Source organism: Galleria mellonella, unplaced genomic scaffold (assembly GCF_026898425.1).
Source record: "Galleria mellonella isolate WM207_F2 unplaced genomic scaffold, CSIRO_AGI_GalMel_v1 utg57, whole genome shotgun sequence".
NCBI classification, from domain to species: Eukaryota; Metazoa; Arthropoda; class Insecta; order Lepidoptera; family Pyralidae; genus Galleria; species Galleria mellonella.
The window spans coordinates 5992946-6013201 of record NW_026442119.1 but is presented as its reverse complement, the minus strand read 5'-3'; the positions used below and the strand labels follow the sequence as shown (position 1 = coordinate 6013201).

Here is a 20256-nt window from a genome sequence, read left to right as displayed (position 1 = left end):
AGCACAACAAGGAAATAAAAGGAAAATTTGATATAAAACTCTATGCGAAGCTGTCTGGTCAGCTAATAATCTCTTCTAATAATAATTTTTATAATTGGTAACCCATGTCTAGTAGAGAAACGTGCACCATTTATTACCTATGATACCTATATAGTATATGGTATATTTTTACATCATCTACATCCAAAGTGATATTATTCTATCTCGGACAGTTCGATTTATCTGATCATAATAAATAGATCTTAGTTTCCTATAGTAACAGTGTGTAACAAGATCGTGTGAAATAAATTAACTACTTAGACACACGATTATGGTTTAAATATGCGGGCGGAAAGAGGTCAAGGTTGGGCACTGTGTCTTTTACAGTCAATCAAGTTAACCAGTGGAGATGAGCTAATACAATAAAATCGCATTCGCTTCCGTCCACCAATTTAGTTTCGAGGGTCCGAGTGGAGACTCGTAGGGTATTGCGCGACTGGCCACAAACATCTTTCAAAGAATTTGAACGTACCTACCTAATCCTATTATCCTACTAATATTATATACTTGGAACATTGTAAAAAACATCTAAACGTTTAAACGTTCGTTCAGGTGTTTGTTACTAAATCATGCTTAATGGGCCGGGCATATTAAAATGGATTATAACAATAATAGTATATAAATAGACCATATTCTAGATTTATACAATATACACGTATATAGTATTGTTTATCTTAATTTAAATAGGTGGTACCGCGGGAAACAGCTATTATGTTATACTACTACTTACTGTAAATTATTATAATAAATTATATTAAATTAACTACGTTAACTGTTATTGAGTAACACACATCTAAACATACAGACAGTGAAACATTATTAAAAACGCCTAAACAAGGCCTAATAAAATCACACATGCTAAGTCATTTAAATAGACGTTTTAAAGAGAATTCAATTAAAAAGTATTTTTTGTAAACTGCTGTAATCTGTGTCAATCGTAAAAGGAAAAAGCTCGAGTTTATTATAATATTACTTTACTAGCCGTTTCTCGCGGCTTTGCCCGCGTGAATCTGTATATAAAGTATCCTACGTGTTACGTTAAAAAATAAAATAGATAATGAATCCAGCTGTTGTTAAGTGATGCGATTTCAACTAACTTATATTTATATAGATTATATAATATATAAGTAGTGGAGATACCTACACGTATTTTACGCCTGATCGACTCTGATTATAATACCTGAAGAATACGAGTAGATGTTTTTATAGTAATTATTTTAAATAATTACAACAAAAAATATAAATCTAGTATACTTTTTTGTATCCTTCTCTAATTAATTAAACAACATACGTGTTATGTTTTCTATAACAGAAATAGCAAACAAAAAGTTATTAGAGTGATGATTAAATTTATTTAGGTAAATATTTATACTTTTAAAGAACTTTCAAGAGATATAATTTTTTTCTGTATATACTATGCGATGTTATTATCAATTCTATACTAATTTCGATATTTTATTATCATTGATAAAGTTCCCCAAAAAACGTAAATTATCAGATTAATCTTATTGTTAATAAAATAATAATAATCAAATAATAATAAAATAGATTAAAAAATCTATAACTGGGTTTTTACTTAGGTATTTGCTTGTTTGTATACATGATAATATCAAACCAGTCTTGTCTTAAAAAAAATTGTCTTTGTAAGGAATATCAGATATAGCTCGTATTAGTATTATTATTTATATTATTGTATTATTAATGTAGGTATGTATGTATATGTATGTATGTGTATATATATATATATATATATATATATATATATATATATATATATATATATATATACATACCTACATTGTATAGAAATGACAGCCAAAGGATAACAACTATGTAATTGTAACTTAACCCCGACAGTAAAGCCTTAACCGTAGAGACCTTTGATAAAATTGATATTTCCTATGCAATAAAAATAAACAAATGTTGACGCTATATTTTATGTAAATTATTTCCTAAAAATACGTTTCACCCGCTATAACAAATATGCAGTTCAAGATAATTTATATAGAGGTCGTCATTCTTTTTTTGTAGTATGAAGTAACTTTTATAATGTGTTATTGTAAAAACCCGAAATTGGTAAATCTTAGGATTTATCAATATAAGTTTATAAATATAAGGCTTTTATAAAATTAAAACATCATTTTTGCAACTTTCACCAAACCATACCTAACCGAACCAATTATTCTGACCACATGTACAAGCATCGCGCACTGAAGATGTCTTAAATCATGACTTATGAAGGATTTAATGTATTTTGTTTAACATTTACCACATATCTGATATAAATTTATAAAATTTCATTTTATAATTTATTATAACAGAATAAAATCTATCATATCTATCATAATATATTGTGGAAAAGCTTATACATTAAACAATATTAGAATATTATTGTTTAATCTGTAATACAATGCTCTGATGTCACCTACCAGCCCATGTTTCACCTCTACGTTACTCGTTAAGTTATGAGTTAAGCAGGGCAATTAAAGATATTCATATTGATAAACACTCATAACAATGGTACTATGAGTATTTATTTCTAGTTGCATTTTTCAATTTTTTATATTTTGTAAATATTTTTTTGATTAATTGTGTTTTATTGCTTTTTTTTTAATAAAATAATAGTTTATAAAAAGTATTGTATGTAAAACTTTTTTTATTAGTAGTCCTAGATTAGAAAGATCGATAAATCACCTATACTATCATTAATTGAATGAGAAACACCATTTTCTATCTAGAAATTTCGCCTATGTATAATATTTTTTAAAACTTTAGTTTTAAAATAAATTAGTTTTATTTAAAACTACAAAATAAACTGTTTTTTTATACAACGTCACTAATCCCAAATTAAGGAAAACTATTATAATAGATATTAGAGGATGGATAGAAATTTCAACTTTTTTGTAAATATGTATATATTATACATAGAAAACACCCAGACAAATATAAAGACAATCAATGTTTGTATTGTACGGCAATCTAACCCAACCATTGAAAGACGAGGTGGTATGTTAATTCGCTACATCACCACGCCCGTTATATAAGTAATTTTAAGCTAATCATGATAAAAGATAACTGTTGTATCATTAATAAGTTAAGACTTTTAGTTGTAACATAAATGTCATAATTTTGTAGCTTATACAAATGCAATTGTCCTTCATTTTATTCTAGCACTTTCATGAGATTATAACATGTTATCACCTACAGATTACTAAGACTAATACATTAATGTGAAATAATACTCGTATATATACTTGATACACCTAATATAAACTTTGTTCATTTAAATTTGAATAATAATTCAAATGCAGATAATAATTTCCCAGTTAAACTTAAAATTGTTTAAAATGTATATGTACAGCAAAACATGGTATGATTATATCATGGTATATTATGAATTGTGATTCGGATTTTTTCTAATGCTTTATAAATTATTTATTACCCAAAACGTACCTTTAAGTACAAAGACACGGAGACTGTAATATCTATGAACACGAAAGCGCCCTGAGTCTTTCTGAATACTTGAGTATACTGTGAAAGAGTCCCCTGAATGACTGTTTTATTTATTCAACATCCTCCCGAGCGGCAGCTATGCTTAGCACACTACTGTAGGTATATAATAGATATATGATTGAAACAGCTATGTACTTGATTAATATTTTCATTTTGAGTAAAAATGAATAATAATGATCTAGTGAAACATAGATATATTAAATAATCAATTTTAAGACGTAAATATAAAATGTGATAAAAATATCATAATATTACTAAAAACATAATTATATATTAATTGCATTTTAATTTCAAAATAATCGCTATTAAAGACAGTATTTATGGTAAAATGTATACTCCAAATAGGTATTATAAGGTTACTCGGTGTCGAAAATAAACTATCAATGTTTTTCAAGTAATTTTAAAAATGAGGAAATTGTTAGCTACTATACTATACTCGTAATTAGCTACTATACTCGTATAAAATAAGCCATATTTTTTAAAAATCGATTTATTTCCATGATGATAGTAACAATGATGAAATTTAAGCACAATATATTATTAAGTATTCTGTAGTATAATGACATCTTCAACTACATACGTAGTAAATTCATCAAGATTTGTATAGGTGAAGGACGACACTTAGAAATTGCAGGTTGCACCGGATAAAAGGTGAGCGGATTTTGCATCATACTGATGAAAAATACGTTTCGACACGGTTACTTTAACAGAATAATATCAATTATTAACGTATTGTTTGGTGTGTACATACATAACTGAAGGTTCTCAATAAAGATGGGTAAATTATTGAATATATATAATCAAATAGATACAAGTAAATATCAAAGACTGAAATCCCTATCTGTTTCAAGTGCAGTAAGAAGATATGATATTTGAAAGTGATAAAATTGTATCAGGTCATACTTACCTAAAGAATATATTAATAGACCTTGGTCTTTATATCGATTAAGATATTAATTACTCTCGAGGTTCTCCTTTTTTTTCTAAACTAAATTATCATTTATTGCGGTTTGTATCAGGTTAACTGATATAAGATAGTTTTTATTGTATATATTTATTTATTTTACAAAAGAGAAAAAAAAATACATGAATTGAGTTTAATTAAAACATGTGTAGAAAATTCGTATTTATAGGATGTATATGAATTTTTATTGTTTTTTATTATAACAAATATAATGATAAATGGCAATGACATTGGCAGTGGCAATTGACTTTGTTTATAGGTTAATTGTTGTTTTGTCATCAAAACTTGGCCTTGACTTTTTAAATCTCCAGGAAGTGCGGAAATGATACTTCCGTAGTAGTGGTCCGATTATGTCCTGGAGCTATCTGGCCTACATATTAACCAGTTTGTAATCGCTAACAAGTTGTTCAATCGAGAAACATGACCTACGTGCTTTGAACTACGATGGACTACGAGGAAATAGAGAATTGCCGCGTAGCGCCGCCTTGGAATAGGTAGGTATATGCAAATGTAGTAAAATAAATTTGCTATATTATAATCTAGTGTCATATTTTTTAGGCTATTAACTACTACACAGTGTTATATTATATGTTACTGTTTATTTTTAGTAGTGTCTTAGTGCATTTTATTCCGTAATAAAATTTAATTTATGACAAAAAGGACAACAATGAAAAATGAAAAATACACATTATAGAAAATAAATACATATACCTAAGAATAATGAATATCATAGAAATCACAAAATATTCGGTGCTCTCCATGCGGAATAATTATTATTACTGTTATTATTTTTATATGACAGATTGTACTAGCACACTCGTATAATGCCTAAATAATATCTAATTACTTTTAAGATATTTAATTAGAAACTAAATGTACAGTAGTCAACAGAAACAGTAATATTATAAATCTTAAGTAAATATATGTAAAGGTGTTATGGACAAAAGGTCGTTTATCAGGATAACATTTTATTAAACACGCCCGATATCCACAACATAAAATAAACTTATGTACATAATATAAGGGCAATGAATACATTATATGAATAGAAAGAGCTCCATTATTTTATTATATTCGTATATGTACACAAATAAGATAAAAATTTAGTTCAAATTAATCGTGTAGTTGAAACTATTACAGAATGAGACTAATTGAAACATATTATTCTCAGACAGCGATAGTAAGCTACATAATTTACATCGTCTATTATAAGTTTTTGAGATAAAATGTTTAGGTCCGTTATTTCGGTAGGCATTAAATTGCCATTTTTATTAGTATAATATTTATTTATGTATGTTTATATATTTAAAAAATTAATATAAAAAATTATAAATTTTTATTAATGTAATACGTGTTACAAATATGAAGGTAAATTTGTTTGCTTGTCTTCTTGGCGCTTTAATGACTTATGTAATAGTCATGAAATTTGACTTACACGTATATTTGATAAAATAGAAATATATAGTAATGAATGATGATAATCCCGAGACAGTTGTACGAATAACAAACTGATATATTTATCGGACCCCCTTGGAAACTAATTCCTGGTATATTCGTCACGAGGCGACAGGCCGACTGACCTGTTTTCATTTTCATCTATCATCGTTCGTTGATATCTCGCTAGTCCTATATACCGATAAATTAGGTAAGGTTGCCATTCTATTATTCATAAAAAATGGTTTTAGCAATGACCAAACATTAAAATTTTTATGTGAATTTGATTGAACTATATAATCGTTATCTGAAGAAATCAACAACATCATGAAAATCAGATAATAGACACAGGTTGCTGGTATTATGTTATTCTTGAAGACTATGATATTATACTTCTATATACAATTATTTTACATATTATGGTATCTATTTATTTAACTAATAAAAAATGATACAAAAGGTATCCGACAAACGGAAACATGACCAGACAAACATTGCTGCTTAACGGCTGAAACGCAGCAGAGATAAGTATATATGCTGATAACTATTATACGTGTTTAAGCCTAACTAATTTCTTAATCTAACAAATTAGAGACTAATTAAATTTTGCTGTTACCATGTATCTGTAACTAATGTCATAGTAAATCGAATAGTATCTACCAACCTACGCTAATCCAATGAACGAAGACAATGCCTAATTATTACAAGGAAATCTATGTACCTGATTAGTTATTATTGTACAGTTATTATTCATTATAGTACTTACATATATATAATAGCACTTTTTATTTTATTTTTGACAACATAAGTTCAAATTATGTAGATAAATTCTAATAAATAAATACTATATACCATATTTATTTATATTTCATTTCTTCATTTTTCCGTTCGTTTATCTTCCTAGTTGACTTTATTGAATCAAAATTAATAGAAAGAAAATACCGTGGCGCTATTTCTGATGTAGCCATAAAAACGACTGTACTTTATGTTGCAAGCTATAGAACCTATTACTGAAATGTAGCTATTCCTTCCACTTTGACATAGAAAATTTGTCTCCAGATAGAAGGCTTGAGTCAAACCTTATTCGTATGACTAAGGTTAGATATACCTAACCTAAATCTATAACTGGTTCATTACGTTTGTTAGTAGAATATTTCAAAATACATACCTAGTTGTTGTTTTTACTCGCGTTGCGTGTTTGTATATATATAGATAATTTATATTAAGATTGTGACAGCTAAATTGTAGTAGGCACTCATTGATACTATTTATACTACCTAATAATATATTAATCATAATACCATCGACATTTTTAGTGATGTAAATTATATAGTTTATTTTTTAATATCAGAGTCATTGTTATACATTTTTTGTCTTTGTCAAAATATGGATACTTTTCATTTATCGTATTTTCAATTATTTTCATCGAGGTTATTAACGTAACCGGTTGTTACTTTTCTTAAAAATTACTCAATTTTGAATAATTATCTCGACTATATATTCTTAAAAACCTGACAACAATTCTAATAATGATATATAGACAAATTCTTATTGTTTAAAGTTGAATTATAGATATATACAAGTTAAATTAGAATCTGGGTATTATTAGGTTGAAATTATAATTTTTTGTTCAAATTTTTTTTTCATTACTTATGTCATTGACCTTTATATTAACTATTTAATCAAGTTAAACAATACATACTATATAAAAGCAATCATATATGGTATGTAAACATGTGTGTGAAGCTGTGATATAGAATAATAACAAATTATTTTTATTAGAATTAGGTAAGGGATTGTGATAAAAATATCTCTAAGTAGAATAAATACGAATAATACTCGTAGTACTAGACATGACATATCACGAGTAAATATAATAAAAATGGCATACTTTTTGATTGTGAGATAATAGTTATATAATATAAGAGATACACAATGATGATTATCATTAGTATTAAGAAAAAATAGTTAATTTATATTTTGGATAAAAAAACATGCAGAAGATATATTATTTTTAATAGAGGGATATCAATGTTATTCCTAGTTTGCAATCGAATGTCATTATATATACACATAGATAGACTAGTTTTCAATGTCAATAATTATAAATGGAGTGTATCTCAAAAGTGGCATTAATCAATTACGTTAACACTTCCTGATTTATGGAGATCACAATTAAAGGATACTTTCGTTATTCTGACATTTAATTTTGGATTTTTATACCTCCGTTGCGTCCAGTATGGAGATCTATACCTACTTTCATACTTATTATTTTTTCCTATGGCCTACCATATAATACCTATATTATATTAATCATTTAGGCACACTCTAGACAGCTAGGTGATATACATATTTAAAACATGTCTAACTACTTAGACATTTTATATTATTAATCACGTTCAAGCTAATATATATTCGTAATATTGTATATGCTCCAGTTTATTACCATTTTATTAGCATATTTGATACACAGTTATTTACTCTTCAATATGTAAAATAATATCTTATAAATTTAGAAGTTTAATATAATAATTAATTATTTCGTTTTCTATAAAGCAATTAATTATTAAGCAATGTCAGTTTATGTTGTGTTTAAGCAAGTTTATGTTTAAGTAAATTGTATGAAAAGTAGGTAAAACGTGTTCAAAAAGAAGTATTTTTGCCAATTCTGAATCAATTTGAATAATTATTTTAAAATCTATAACATTCATTCTCTTTGTTGTTTCTATATTTCTTTTTTTGGAGTAAAAGTAAATTATAAAACACTGTTGTACATTATAATATTACAGTAATATATAAATATTTTTTGTACTAAATTCAAACTAAATATAATATAATTTGATATGTTTCCGTTTGTAAATTCAGATGAAGAAATTAAAAACATTTGTTATTGTTGTTGTAGTGCCAGTAATGCATTTCATCGAACATAACTTTTAAATTCAATAGGTTGAAGGGCTGAACTTACCTCCATTGTTTGGATTAATTTGATAAAGATATATTCCATCAATATCATTAAATTACAAGATTAATTTCAAATTATAAGTTACAGATACATTGATACCTGAATTAGGTATTATAATACTTCTGTTTATTTAATAAGCATGCCGAAGTTTTAAATAACATGTCATTAATGAGAAAAACAAAATACGAATATACAGTAGATGTTAAGAATTGTATTCATATTTTCTATACATGTAGTTATCTATAGACGAAGAATTTACTTCCCAAATCAATATCTTATTTACATAGCAATGTGAAAAACATTTAAAAAATTTTGAATTATATTAATATTTCGAAAAAGATACAAAATTAAGTATATAGATTTAGTATTTTTATATCTAAGAGGACAGCAACTATTCCCCGAATTAGCAATTTATGTAATAATTAATTGGTTAGGTATTTAATGTCGATTATTTTGTTTTTGTAAGTAAAATTTGAATAGAATAGAATAGAATACTTTATTGAATAGATAAAACAAAATTTTCATTTTAGTATTCAGCTAATATTAAGCATGCAATGTAGACGAATATATAGATTTTTTAATTAATTTATCGCAATATTAGTTACTAATTAATTTTACAATACATAAATGATTTTACAACAATAAACAAATTCGTGTCATATTAATTATTAAGTAATTTATAATTGGAAATAATCACCTTATAAAGACTGCAACAAGAACGATAAATATAGCTTATGATTTCATATCAATAAATTTACAATGTAGAAACATTTGTTAAGAAGCCACTTTTTAATTGTCGTTTTAAAACAGGTGAGAGGTAATTCTTTTATATTTTTGGGAATTTTATTATATACTTTTATCAATATAAAACAATTATTTTGTATATAAAGTGCAAGTTAGCTTTGGTAATAATTAATTTGGTTGGATCTCTTGATAAACGAAATTATCTTTCATAACGTAATAAACCTTTGTTCAGTTAGTATTCATTTTACAAATGTAATTATCATGTAAATGATTTTTTTTACTTATTAATATATGGATAATAATAATTAGACATGGATAATAAAAAAATCTATGTACTAAAAGAAAAAAAAAAATCCAACAATACAACAGTTGTACAGTAGGATGAGCGATTGTAGCCAGTAGCACTATGTATTATGATATTCCGGCGATGCATGCAGAACTCTGATTGCTACAGCACAGCTGAGCTGTTTGAGTTGATTGCAAATTCTAGTGTTTCTCTATACAATGTGTTATATTTTTAATAGAAACAATACTTATACCATAATTTTATTGTAATATTTGTATAATAATTTATACACAGTTTTAATCTTAATAAATGACCTCAATAGCTTTGGGAAATATTCTAAGGAAATTTTCCGTTTATGAACCTACATTAATATTTTATCTATCAAATAAGAATATTAAGAAGTATTTTGATCATCAGTTTTTTATCACTGTACATTTTGTGATCATGTGTAATCTTTGATCTACGATGCCCTAATACTTATTGATAATGTAAATGTCACATAATTTAATTACGCTATTTAACTTAAGTACATTGAAATAGTCCTTTATAGTCCGTTGATAAATTATACTGTATTTTTATAATTTTAATTGTTAATCAGTGCTGTATTTTGACTAAAATTCTTTATGTAAACATTATAATTACTTACCAATTGCATTATTATTTTTGATTTAAATTTATTCATTGTTTTATAAATCATAAATTCAATTAATTTCGAATATAATTTGTCTATAATTTTACGCCGAATATGGTTAAAAGGCAAGAAAATAGACCACAAGTAACTCCAAAATTTTCCATTATTTTTTAAACGAAATATTATTCATTCAGTTCTTAACAATCTTGATGATTCTTCAATCCTTACAATTATTATAATTGTATTACTTACTTTTAAAAAGACCCATTTTAAAACACTTTCTCATATTGATTTTAGAATATTATTCTTCTAGTGCGTTTTCACGTCACACAGTGCTTTAGATTTTAGCGGTTTTTCAAAGTTTATTCAAAAGCATACAAGTAAACAGAAACGTTGATTAAAATGATAAGATTTCGCGAAAAGCACGGTTAGTAATAGAGGCGATAGTAGCACCGGTCCGCTACGGAGTAATACATTATCAAACTGAACGCAAGCGCGAGCGCAGCCGGCAGACGCAGGTCGAGTCGCTCATTGCCACAATGCGTTAAATCTCGGCTACATTATCTTAGTTCGTACAACTTTCATGATAAAAAAAAATGCATACTTAGTATTCAGTCCTCATTATATGGCGCCGTGTGTTCCCGGCATAGAATAAGCCACCCCTTCCTTTCCTGTGGGTATCGTAAATAGCAAACAAAGGTACTTCAAGGTTGAGGGATGGGCAGCAATGTCTCTCTTTAAACATCATCAAAGTTTAATTACGGTTGGCAACCCGCCTACCAACCGTGGCAACTACTGGCAATAGTCCACTAAGGGAAAGCCTATGGTCATCAGAAGACAGTTAACGGCTGATAGGATGATGATGATGATTATAGTTTCATAAGGCAGGAACTTTACATTGTAGTTAAAATTACTGCCAACTTACTAATCTTACTTCTTCCTAAAATTATTATGCTACTAATGTAATAAAATTGTAACTAGAGGTTAATAAATATCTGCCATGTCTGTGTATGAAAAATTATAGATATAATTTAGTTTATCTTTAGCTGTAAGGTTTTTACCCTTGTACATTCAACAGTTCTCTTTCAGCTTCTCAAAGGTTGACTGTAATAGATCCCTTTATTTATTTATTTATACTTTTGCACACATTGAATAATGTCTACAGGGCGGATTTAATGCCTGATGGCCTCTATCAGCCATCATATCATATCATATCATATCATAACCGCCACGCCAAACAGAGAGAGCAAATGGCGGTGCACACATTTAAAAAAGTAGTAAATTAAATAAATATTTTAAGAGATAACAATTTATGATAAATAAACATACAAACATATAGAATAATATACTTACAAAAAATATACATACATAAATCATATACAATACATATATAAATAACATACATATACTTTATGGGATAAGCCGGTATTGTATATGAAATCTTTTAATATATCCAATATAAATTATGTACAATAAAGACTTTACAATACAATACAATTAATTTGAGAGGTCTAATAAGACCAAATATATAATAAAAATTATAACAAAAATTATATTTGTACATTTAAGAAAAATAATACGATGGGTTACGGACAATCAACTAAAGTCAAAACAATAGTTTTTAGATTTTTTTGTCTGTTTGTATATTTATTCCGGCATCACGCAAAAACTAGTACACTTATTTGGTTTGGTTTTCACAATTGCAATATTGAAGGTGTAACTTAAAATTTTTGATGTAAGTTTTATTTTGATATGTTATCAAAAATTACAAATATATATAAAATTGTAAAAAATATATAATTATAGCTGTTTGATTGATAAGACTGTTCTTTTAAAATTAATTTGGTTTAATTTTTCTCAATGACATTTGGATTAATCTTGTAGTATCTATTCAAAACCTTGCAGTTATACAGTTTCATTTTTATCAAGAAATAAATATGTTTTGCTTTATCTAATGAGAGGTTATAAAATGATAGTTTAGTATATTTAACTTCATAATACTTTAAATTTTTGTTGTGAATAAGACTACAATAAAATTACAACTGCAGAATATTTTATCTGTGCGTTGCCAAAAGGATTTTTTTTTTGTTGCAGTAATCGTATTAAAAGAATATAAATCGGATATTTCCTATAAGTAAATTTTGTATTAGTGACAATTAATACACTAAATTCGGTGTAGTCCCGGCATAGAATAGCTCGTAAAATATTTCGTGGGTGTCGTAAGAGGCGACTATGAAGACGTAATGGTCGATGAATAGACAGCAACGCCCCTCATAAAACATCACCAAAGCGGCAAAGCCTAAATGAGGTTGCTATCCCGCCTCCCTAGCGTTGCAACTACTGGTGAAACTCCCGTTATGGGGGGAGGGCAATGTTCAACAATGGTTTACGACTGATGTGATTGATTCTGAATCCACTAAATCTAATAATATATCATTCTATCGCTAATTATTAACAACTGCATATAAGATACATATTCAAGGCATATAAAATTAGAAAATACCACTTATACTGGAAGTTAGAACACAAAGTATGCAACTCATTCTACATCTTAAATTTTGGTTGGTACTTATTTCAGACAACGAATGTAATAATAGATGCCTTGTTTTATTAATAAATTTACTGAGAGGAAATAAATTATATGAAACAAAATTTTATAACTTGTAGGTATGATAACAGCACTTGAAACAATAATAAATATTGTTCTTAACTATTTATTGTTTATATCATTCAAGGGCTTTTGTATTGTTTTATATGTTTTGATAACAATCTTTCTTTTGCATTATTATAATTTTGTAAGTTGTACTTAGTTTAATTATGAGGTTACTCATCAGAACAAAAACAAGAAACTACTTAAATTTCAAAGCAGAACTTCCTATGTCTATTTCCTGATATCACCTATGTCGCTATCTTAAATTTATGTGGCATGCTAAAAATAACGATACAATACTAAAAATGTATGTTAAAACAATGACTAAAGAGAATACGAGAATAAGAGCGACAGTTTGTTGTAAAAATGTTTATTATCATATAGCTATATCCCGCGGCTTCACCCGCATAAATTAATATACTATATAAATTATCTTATGTGCTAAACTAGTATATAAACTACCCGTGTACAAAATTTCATTCAAATCCGTTTAGTAGTTTTTGCATAAAAGAATAACAAACATCCATCCATTCATCATTACGAATTGTGGCATTTATTATATTTATAAGATTTTCAAATGACGATGACGGTTGTATATTAAAATATTAATGGAACAAAAGCATCTTATTATTTAAACTTTGTTGCTATAAATAACAAGATATTTTTGTAAGAATTTTCTTACAATAATTAATACGAAGAGTAATTAAATTGGTAGTTGTTATATATTATTTTTAATACCTATTCCTATTGATAAAACACACATATAAATATATTACATTATATATTATAATTACAATATATGTTAATATATAGTACATTATACGAATTATTTAAATATATATATAGTGTATGGTTTCCTGCAAGCTTAAAAGTGCTTGAAAACAAGTCTATTTTGTAAAGATGTTTTGAATTTGAAATTATGATTGAGTGATATTAAAGATTCATTCGCATGATCTGTTTTCTTGAGGTGATGAGTCCATATGTTGTTTCAAGACGTTCACTCAGAACAAACAGACAATATACTCAATACATCTCCTATCAACGTATGAAAAATATTAATTATTGTTTTAAATTAATTAGTTGCCGCACCAAATGGGTAGCAGATGTTGAAATAAAAATCCAGCTAAACTGCGTAGCTTTAGAGAGATTACGCCATATCTCTTTATCAAAATATCACAAATCTATTATGGAACTCAGATCATAAAGAGTCGAGATAAATAAGTGGTACTATCAAAGATATTTATTATCGACTATATTTATAGATTAACTGAAATGATCGATACAAATAGACAAAGGAATCGGTAAATTGAAGTGACAACTGGTCGATCACATAGTTTTAACAGTAAATAAATGCTAGAAGAAATTATTAAGCCGAATGAGGATAGGAGGAAGATACGTTAAAGAATGAAGGGTAATGTTATTTAATAAAAATTATTATACGTAATTAATTTTCTTTATAACAATAACATATTTAATTTCCTTGAATATATCAATCAGTCACGTAATATTAAATTACTGATTTCAAAAAACGTGTGGCATATTTTAATGTTTTTTTTTTTTAATAATTTGGTTTATCTGTATTCTGCAGTAGACAAATATATCTGTATTTTGACAGTAAATCAGCAATAACTGCGCACCTCATCAAAACTTAGGTAGGTATCAATGGAATAAGCACAAGTGTTTCACACATGTCTTTTTTTCTAAATAATGTGGGAATGGTGAATATTAAGGACAGTGACATCAGAAACCATTATTAAATTGTATAACGATGAACACTTGAACCTTTGTAAAGTAAATGCGACGCAAAATAATATTCCCATGATAGGATGTGTACCTATATGTATGATCAACAATAAATATTGTCAAAATTGTGCGTATATACTTATAATTATTTATTAGTATAGGGATTCTGAACATATGTATATAATCTCAAATTTTTAATAATGGTATAATATTCTTCGTAATTAATGAATTTACCAGCTGTAAGTGGGTTAGAAAATAATTGATATGGAAAATCTCAGACATTTATTCCTACAACATTGCTCTTAATATTTTAACAGGCGTATTTGATGTCACAAAGTAAGTCCAAGATATCTGTGTTATTAAAATACTGTAAACTTTATACAAATGCTATATTACGGTTCTCACAAAAAAATCTGTTTTATTTTAATTGAACTTGTACTCTACGATGAGTTCATTTAAAATTAACTTTTAACGTTAATAAAATATTATGATCGAATAAAAACACTTAGGTACTATAAAAAACAAGAACTTTCATGATTAAGTTACTTAAACACATTTAAATTTAACATAAATTAAGAGTCGAAACGTTCATTTCGACACTATCTGCATATTCATAGTTCAAAATGAGATGTTATTCACAAATTTCTTAATTTCTCTGGCATTGGCGTGTTTAAAATTATTTTCCAGGAATAATCATTTTCAAAAAAAGCACATATGCACTTTTAGCCTTGTCTTTATCATTTAGTATCTTGGTGGATATCAGAATATTCACCTCAGGATGCAATTCGGGGGTGAGCACGGCCCACCGGATCCTCCTTATAAATACGCCTGTGTTTCTTGGTAATTGAAAGTTCTGCGCAAAAATTAATAATAACTATTTAATTTTAACAGGCGCTCAATAACAAACACTTAATTGCCCGTTTTTAAGTACATTTATGAATATCTCCTACAGAAGGTAGGCAAAAACAGTATTACAATAAAATCTTCAATACATACGTCAATCGCAGATTACGCCAAATAGTCGACTTACATTTGTTTTAAATCCCCTTATCTTCCTTGCCCTGTCTTTCGTAATTTTGTTTTCATCTATCTTTTTCAAATAACCAAATAAATATAACATATTGTTGCCTTTTTAACACAAAATCTTTCAATCCATATTGTTTGTTACTTTATCTTATCATATCATATAAACTTTTTAAAAATTTTATCTCTATAGTATTACCTAATTTTGCTTTTAAGCTTTTTCTAAATAGGTATATCCTACATATTTAAAAATGCAGTAGTACCACAGAGGACTTGATGTCAAAATACGAGTAGATAAACATTCATGTAATTTATTTAGTTATAATTGTACTTCGTATAAGAAGTCATCTCTGCTTAATGCCAATTGCTCAGTTTAAATTGCTCAGGTGCGATATTTTAGAGTAGTTCTAAACAAAAATATAGGAATATGGAGAGTTTCATTAAGGCAAATATTCTGAGAGAGATATTTTTTTTAATGGATGATAATGGAATGGTATCCTCACCCGCGCTATCGGTATACACCGGCGGGGCACCAGTGAAGGATGATAGGTGATGATGAAGTAGGTCAGTTAGCCTATCGTGACGAATTCAACAAAAATTGTTCACGATGGTTTCCAGGGGGAACCACACGGAGGTCGACCTAATAAGGCATATTGCTAACAATGAGGCTGTCAAACTCCATTACTAACAATCCCTTTCCCCCCTCTGAGAGAGATTATAGTAGATAAACAATGAAGAGTAGCTTCATTGTTTTCATATCATTATAAATTGATGTTGGATTCAACATGATTATGAAAGATTAAGAGAGAAATTTTAAGAGATCTGTTTGAACCGAAGCACTTGGCATTCCATTTTTCTGCATACTTTAATAGGAGACAGACGTGACAATTTTGTATGTATGATTATTAGTAATTAATGGCAAAGCGACCACCTATATTCAATTTTACATAGTAGCTATATCGCTGATGACATATCACTGATCACTACGATAAAATACCAGCTATTTTAATCAAATCAAAATTTATATAGGACAAAAACTGAATTAAACTATATTGATTATAATTATTAATATATAAAACTGTTCAAAATAAAAGAAGATATTACGTTAGACAAAAAATACAAGCGATTTGAGAACCGTCATCTTTTTAGTATCGTTTAAAAGTAACAACAATGTATTAAAGTAAGATTGTTTTATGACCGGAATTAAAAACAATAAAATTAAAAATATAAATTTAGTATGTAAAAATACCATAAAATTAGTACGTAAATACATCATACCATGTAAAAATAAAACAATTTTAGATCAATATCATAGGTTGAAAATAAGTAGGTTGTACAACATCTACGTCCATGGTATTTCCCAATTCAAAATATTAAATAATTTGTTGTAATATTCCATTATGGACGAATAATGGCCGAGATGATGATGACGATGATTCCATTGGAAATTGTAAATAAGTTCGCAGAACACTAAATACGACACAGCAAAGGAAACTTTTTTAAAAATATTACTATATGACAAAAACGATCTTTTAAGAAATCTTCCAGAATAACAAACGTCAGTTGAATAAAAAAGGAGCTTTAAGACCTGTTAATTATACATTATTTTAATAAAAGTTATCCATTAAAATATCTATAAAACCTTAGTTAAGGAATTTTTTTATCAATCGACTAAAAAAGGAGAAATTCTCAATTCGGTTGTATTATTTTATATTTGTTACCATAAAGTTTCGTTATTTATAAAAAAAATAGAAGAAATATTCTTTTATCTGAAATTACATGCATTGAAATAAGTTTCATAGATTTTTTCAAAATCTGTAATGAACTTTAGTTTTTTTTCATTAAAGTAACTAGTTTTGGCACGTAAGAAATCGGCGTTTTATATCAGTGAAAAATATTGAGACCAGATTAAGAATCAAATCTATTATATTATGCTACAACTTACATAATCATTCTGGACGGATGGAGGTTATACATTAGAATGTTTAGACAGCCTTCATTGACGTATTATTACACGACAATTAATATACTATTATCATTAAATGCCTATCTAGATATATATAAAATATCTTAAATTATGAGATTTCAATTCAAGACAATACTCATAATTTGATTGCAGTGCGACTACGAGTAATAAGTATAATAAACAATCGATCATTAATTTTTTTGCAAAAAAAAGTGTACATCAATTATCGAAAATTATCTTCTTATAAACAGTGTGTAATATAATTCCAAAAACCCAACAGTTAAATTTCAGTATTAAAGCTATAGATGTTTATTTCAAACTATTGTCACGAAGCCTCGATTACTCTTACAATTAAGACAAAGTTCAAAAGACTGTTTACAATTTTGTATATTTTTACAATTTATTATCCCTACTCATTTTTATTTTTTACTAACATCATATGGTCTCTATTATTTTCACAATTAAGATAAATATCTGGAAATCCAGTTTAATATCGCAATTTTATTATAGTTTACATTAATGTAGAAAGTTTTAATATCTTACTGTGAGAAACAGATCACAAATCAGATTTTTCATTAATTGGCCCAAAGAGTGTTACAGTTTTGGTAAATAATAGGTAAATAAGTGAACCTATAGAAAATAAAGTGAATAGAATAATAATATAGGTAGTAAGTAATTATTGAATTACTTTTTTATCATTCGTCTTTCACTTTGGCTTTGATTGTAGATCACCTTATTTTAGCGAAAAATTTTATTTCCTAAAAGCGAGAGGTTAATGAAAGTCATTTAGTTCAAGGTAGATACTATCATAAAATGCTATATGTAAGGTTATCAGCGATTGAAATCTCTAATTACATATTCTGATTTCTTTCTAAAACGACAAAAAGCAAATGTCATAAAATCATGTTATGACGCAATTTGTTCGTCTTTTTGTCTATACCAGAGGGAGACTTTGTACAAAAATCGTTTGCTTTGGTACTTCTGTCCTATTCGTGTATCAACCGTGTAATAATTGTGTTTTCATGGCTGTTTCGGTTTGAATAGTGGGATATGGCAGTGAATTTATAAGATACAAAGATATAACACCGTAGTCTTCAGAAATGGCAACGCATGGCTGTCATGTCCATGGTACTGTTTATGTCTATAGGCGACGGTTACAACTTTCCATCAGTTGGGCCATAAGCTTGTTTGTCATTTTAAGTTGCATAAAAAAATTTTTAATCTATGACATGCCCTTAATAATTTTTGATAACCTTCATTCAATTATTATTAGCTGACCCTGTACCATAATGAATCTAGATACTTACTATTAAATAGCGTTAATATAAATAAAGGTAATTAAACTATACAGAATACTCCATCGATGCGATCAATCTTCCATGAGTGTTTTAATTATGATATTAGTCACACTATAATGAGATGTCCTTTTTTCTTTGTCTCTATCGGCCATTTACCCAAATTTGGCCTTTTAATGAAGTTTAACGTCAATGTCCAGTAAAAGGCGGATACTGAACTTGACTGAACGTTATTTATTATGTGTAACTATAAATGCTGTACTATAATTAAAACCAATTTCATTGGTTTTAATTATGAAGAAGGAGGAAAAGGAGGAAGTAATGAATTCGTTTGTACTTTTGTCGTGTCTTACTTCAATTTAGGAATTTGAGTAAGCCTTCTCGCTTTTTAGATGAGAACACTCAGGATTATAAAATACTAGCTTTTACCCGTAACTTCATCCGCATAATTCGAATGTTCATTAACTGGAATAAAATCAACCTTGTACTTCTCCGTCTCATAGCGTTACTGTATACTATGCGATAAAGACTGATTAAGCTGTTGAACCGCCAAGAATAATAAACAATCAAATAAACGCACATTTATTATATTAGTAAAGATTAAAGTAGTCATCATATGTAAGCGGTCAGAGGGAGAAAGAATTATTAAGTAAAGGGGAATTGCAGTCCTATTGCTGAAAATATACTGATTAAGCTTATATAGACTGATTAAGCTGTTGAACCGCCAAGAATAATAAACAATCAAATAAACGCACATTTATTATATTAGTAAAGATTAAAGTAGTCATCATATGTAAGCGGTCAGAGGGAGAAAGAATTATTAAGTAAAGGGGAATTGCAGTCCTATTGCTGAAAATATACGCTGTCAGGTCGATATTTAAATACATACATAAATAATTATTTATTTATTTCTGTTAAGAATATCAATAGCGTATTATTATAAAATTATAGTACATGAATCTTATATATTAAAATTACCATTTATAGATATTTGTAACGTAAACAT

The 20256-nt window shown here is 27.4% G+C and overlaps 1 protein-coding gene across 2 annotated transcripts in view; it reads right to left on the bottom strand.

The window, feature by feature from the left end:
- Positions 1 to 20256, bottom strand: part of LOC113509767 (organic cation transporter protein-like) — a 55693-nt gene that overhangs the window by 17388 nt on the left and 18049 nt on the right. Inside the window, exon 1 of one of the 2 annotated variants that reach the window (XM_031910746.2) lies at positions 10826 to 11072. The exons of the other annotated variant lie outside the window; for it this stretch is intronic. Within the exon in view, the coding sequence (XP_031766606.1) occupies positions 10826 to 10859 (34 nt within the window). The 5' untranslated portion in view covers positions 10860 to 11072. Of the gene's footprint in view, positions 1 to 10825; positions 11073 to 20256 lie in introns of those variants that run through there. 2 annotated transcript variants of the gene reach the window in all.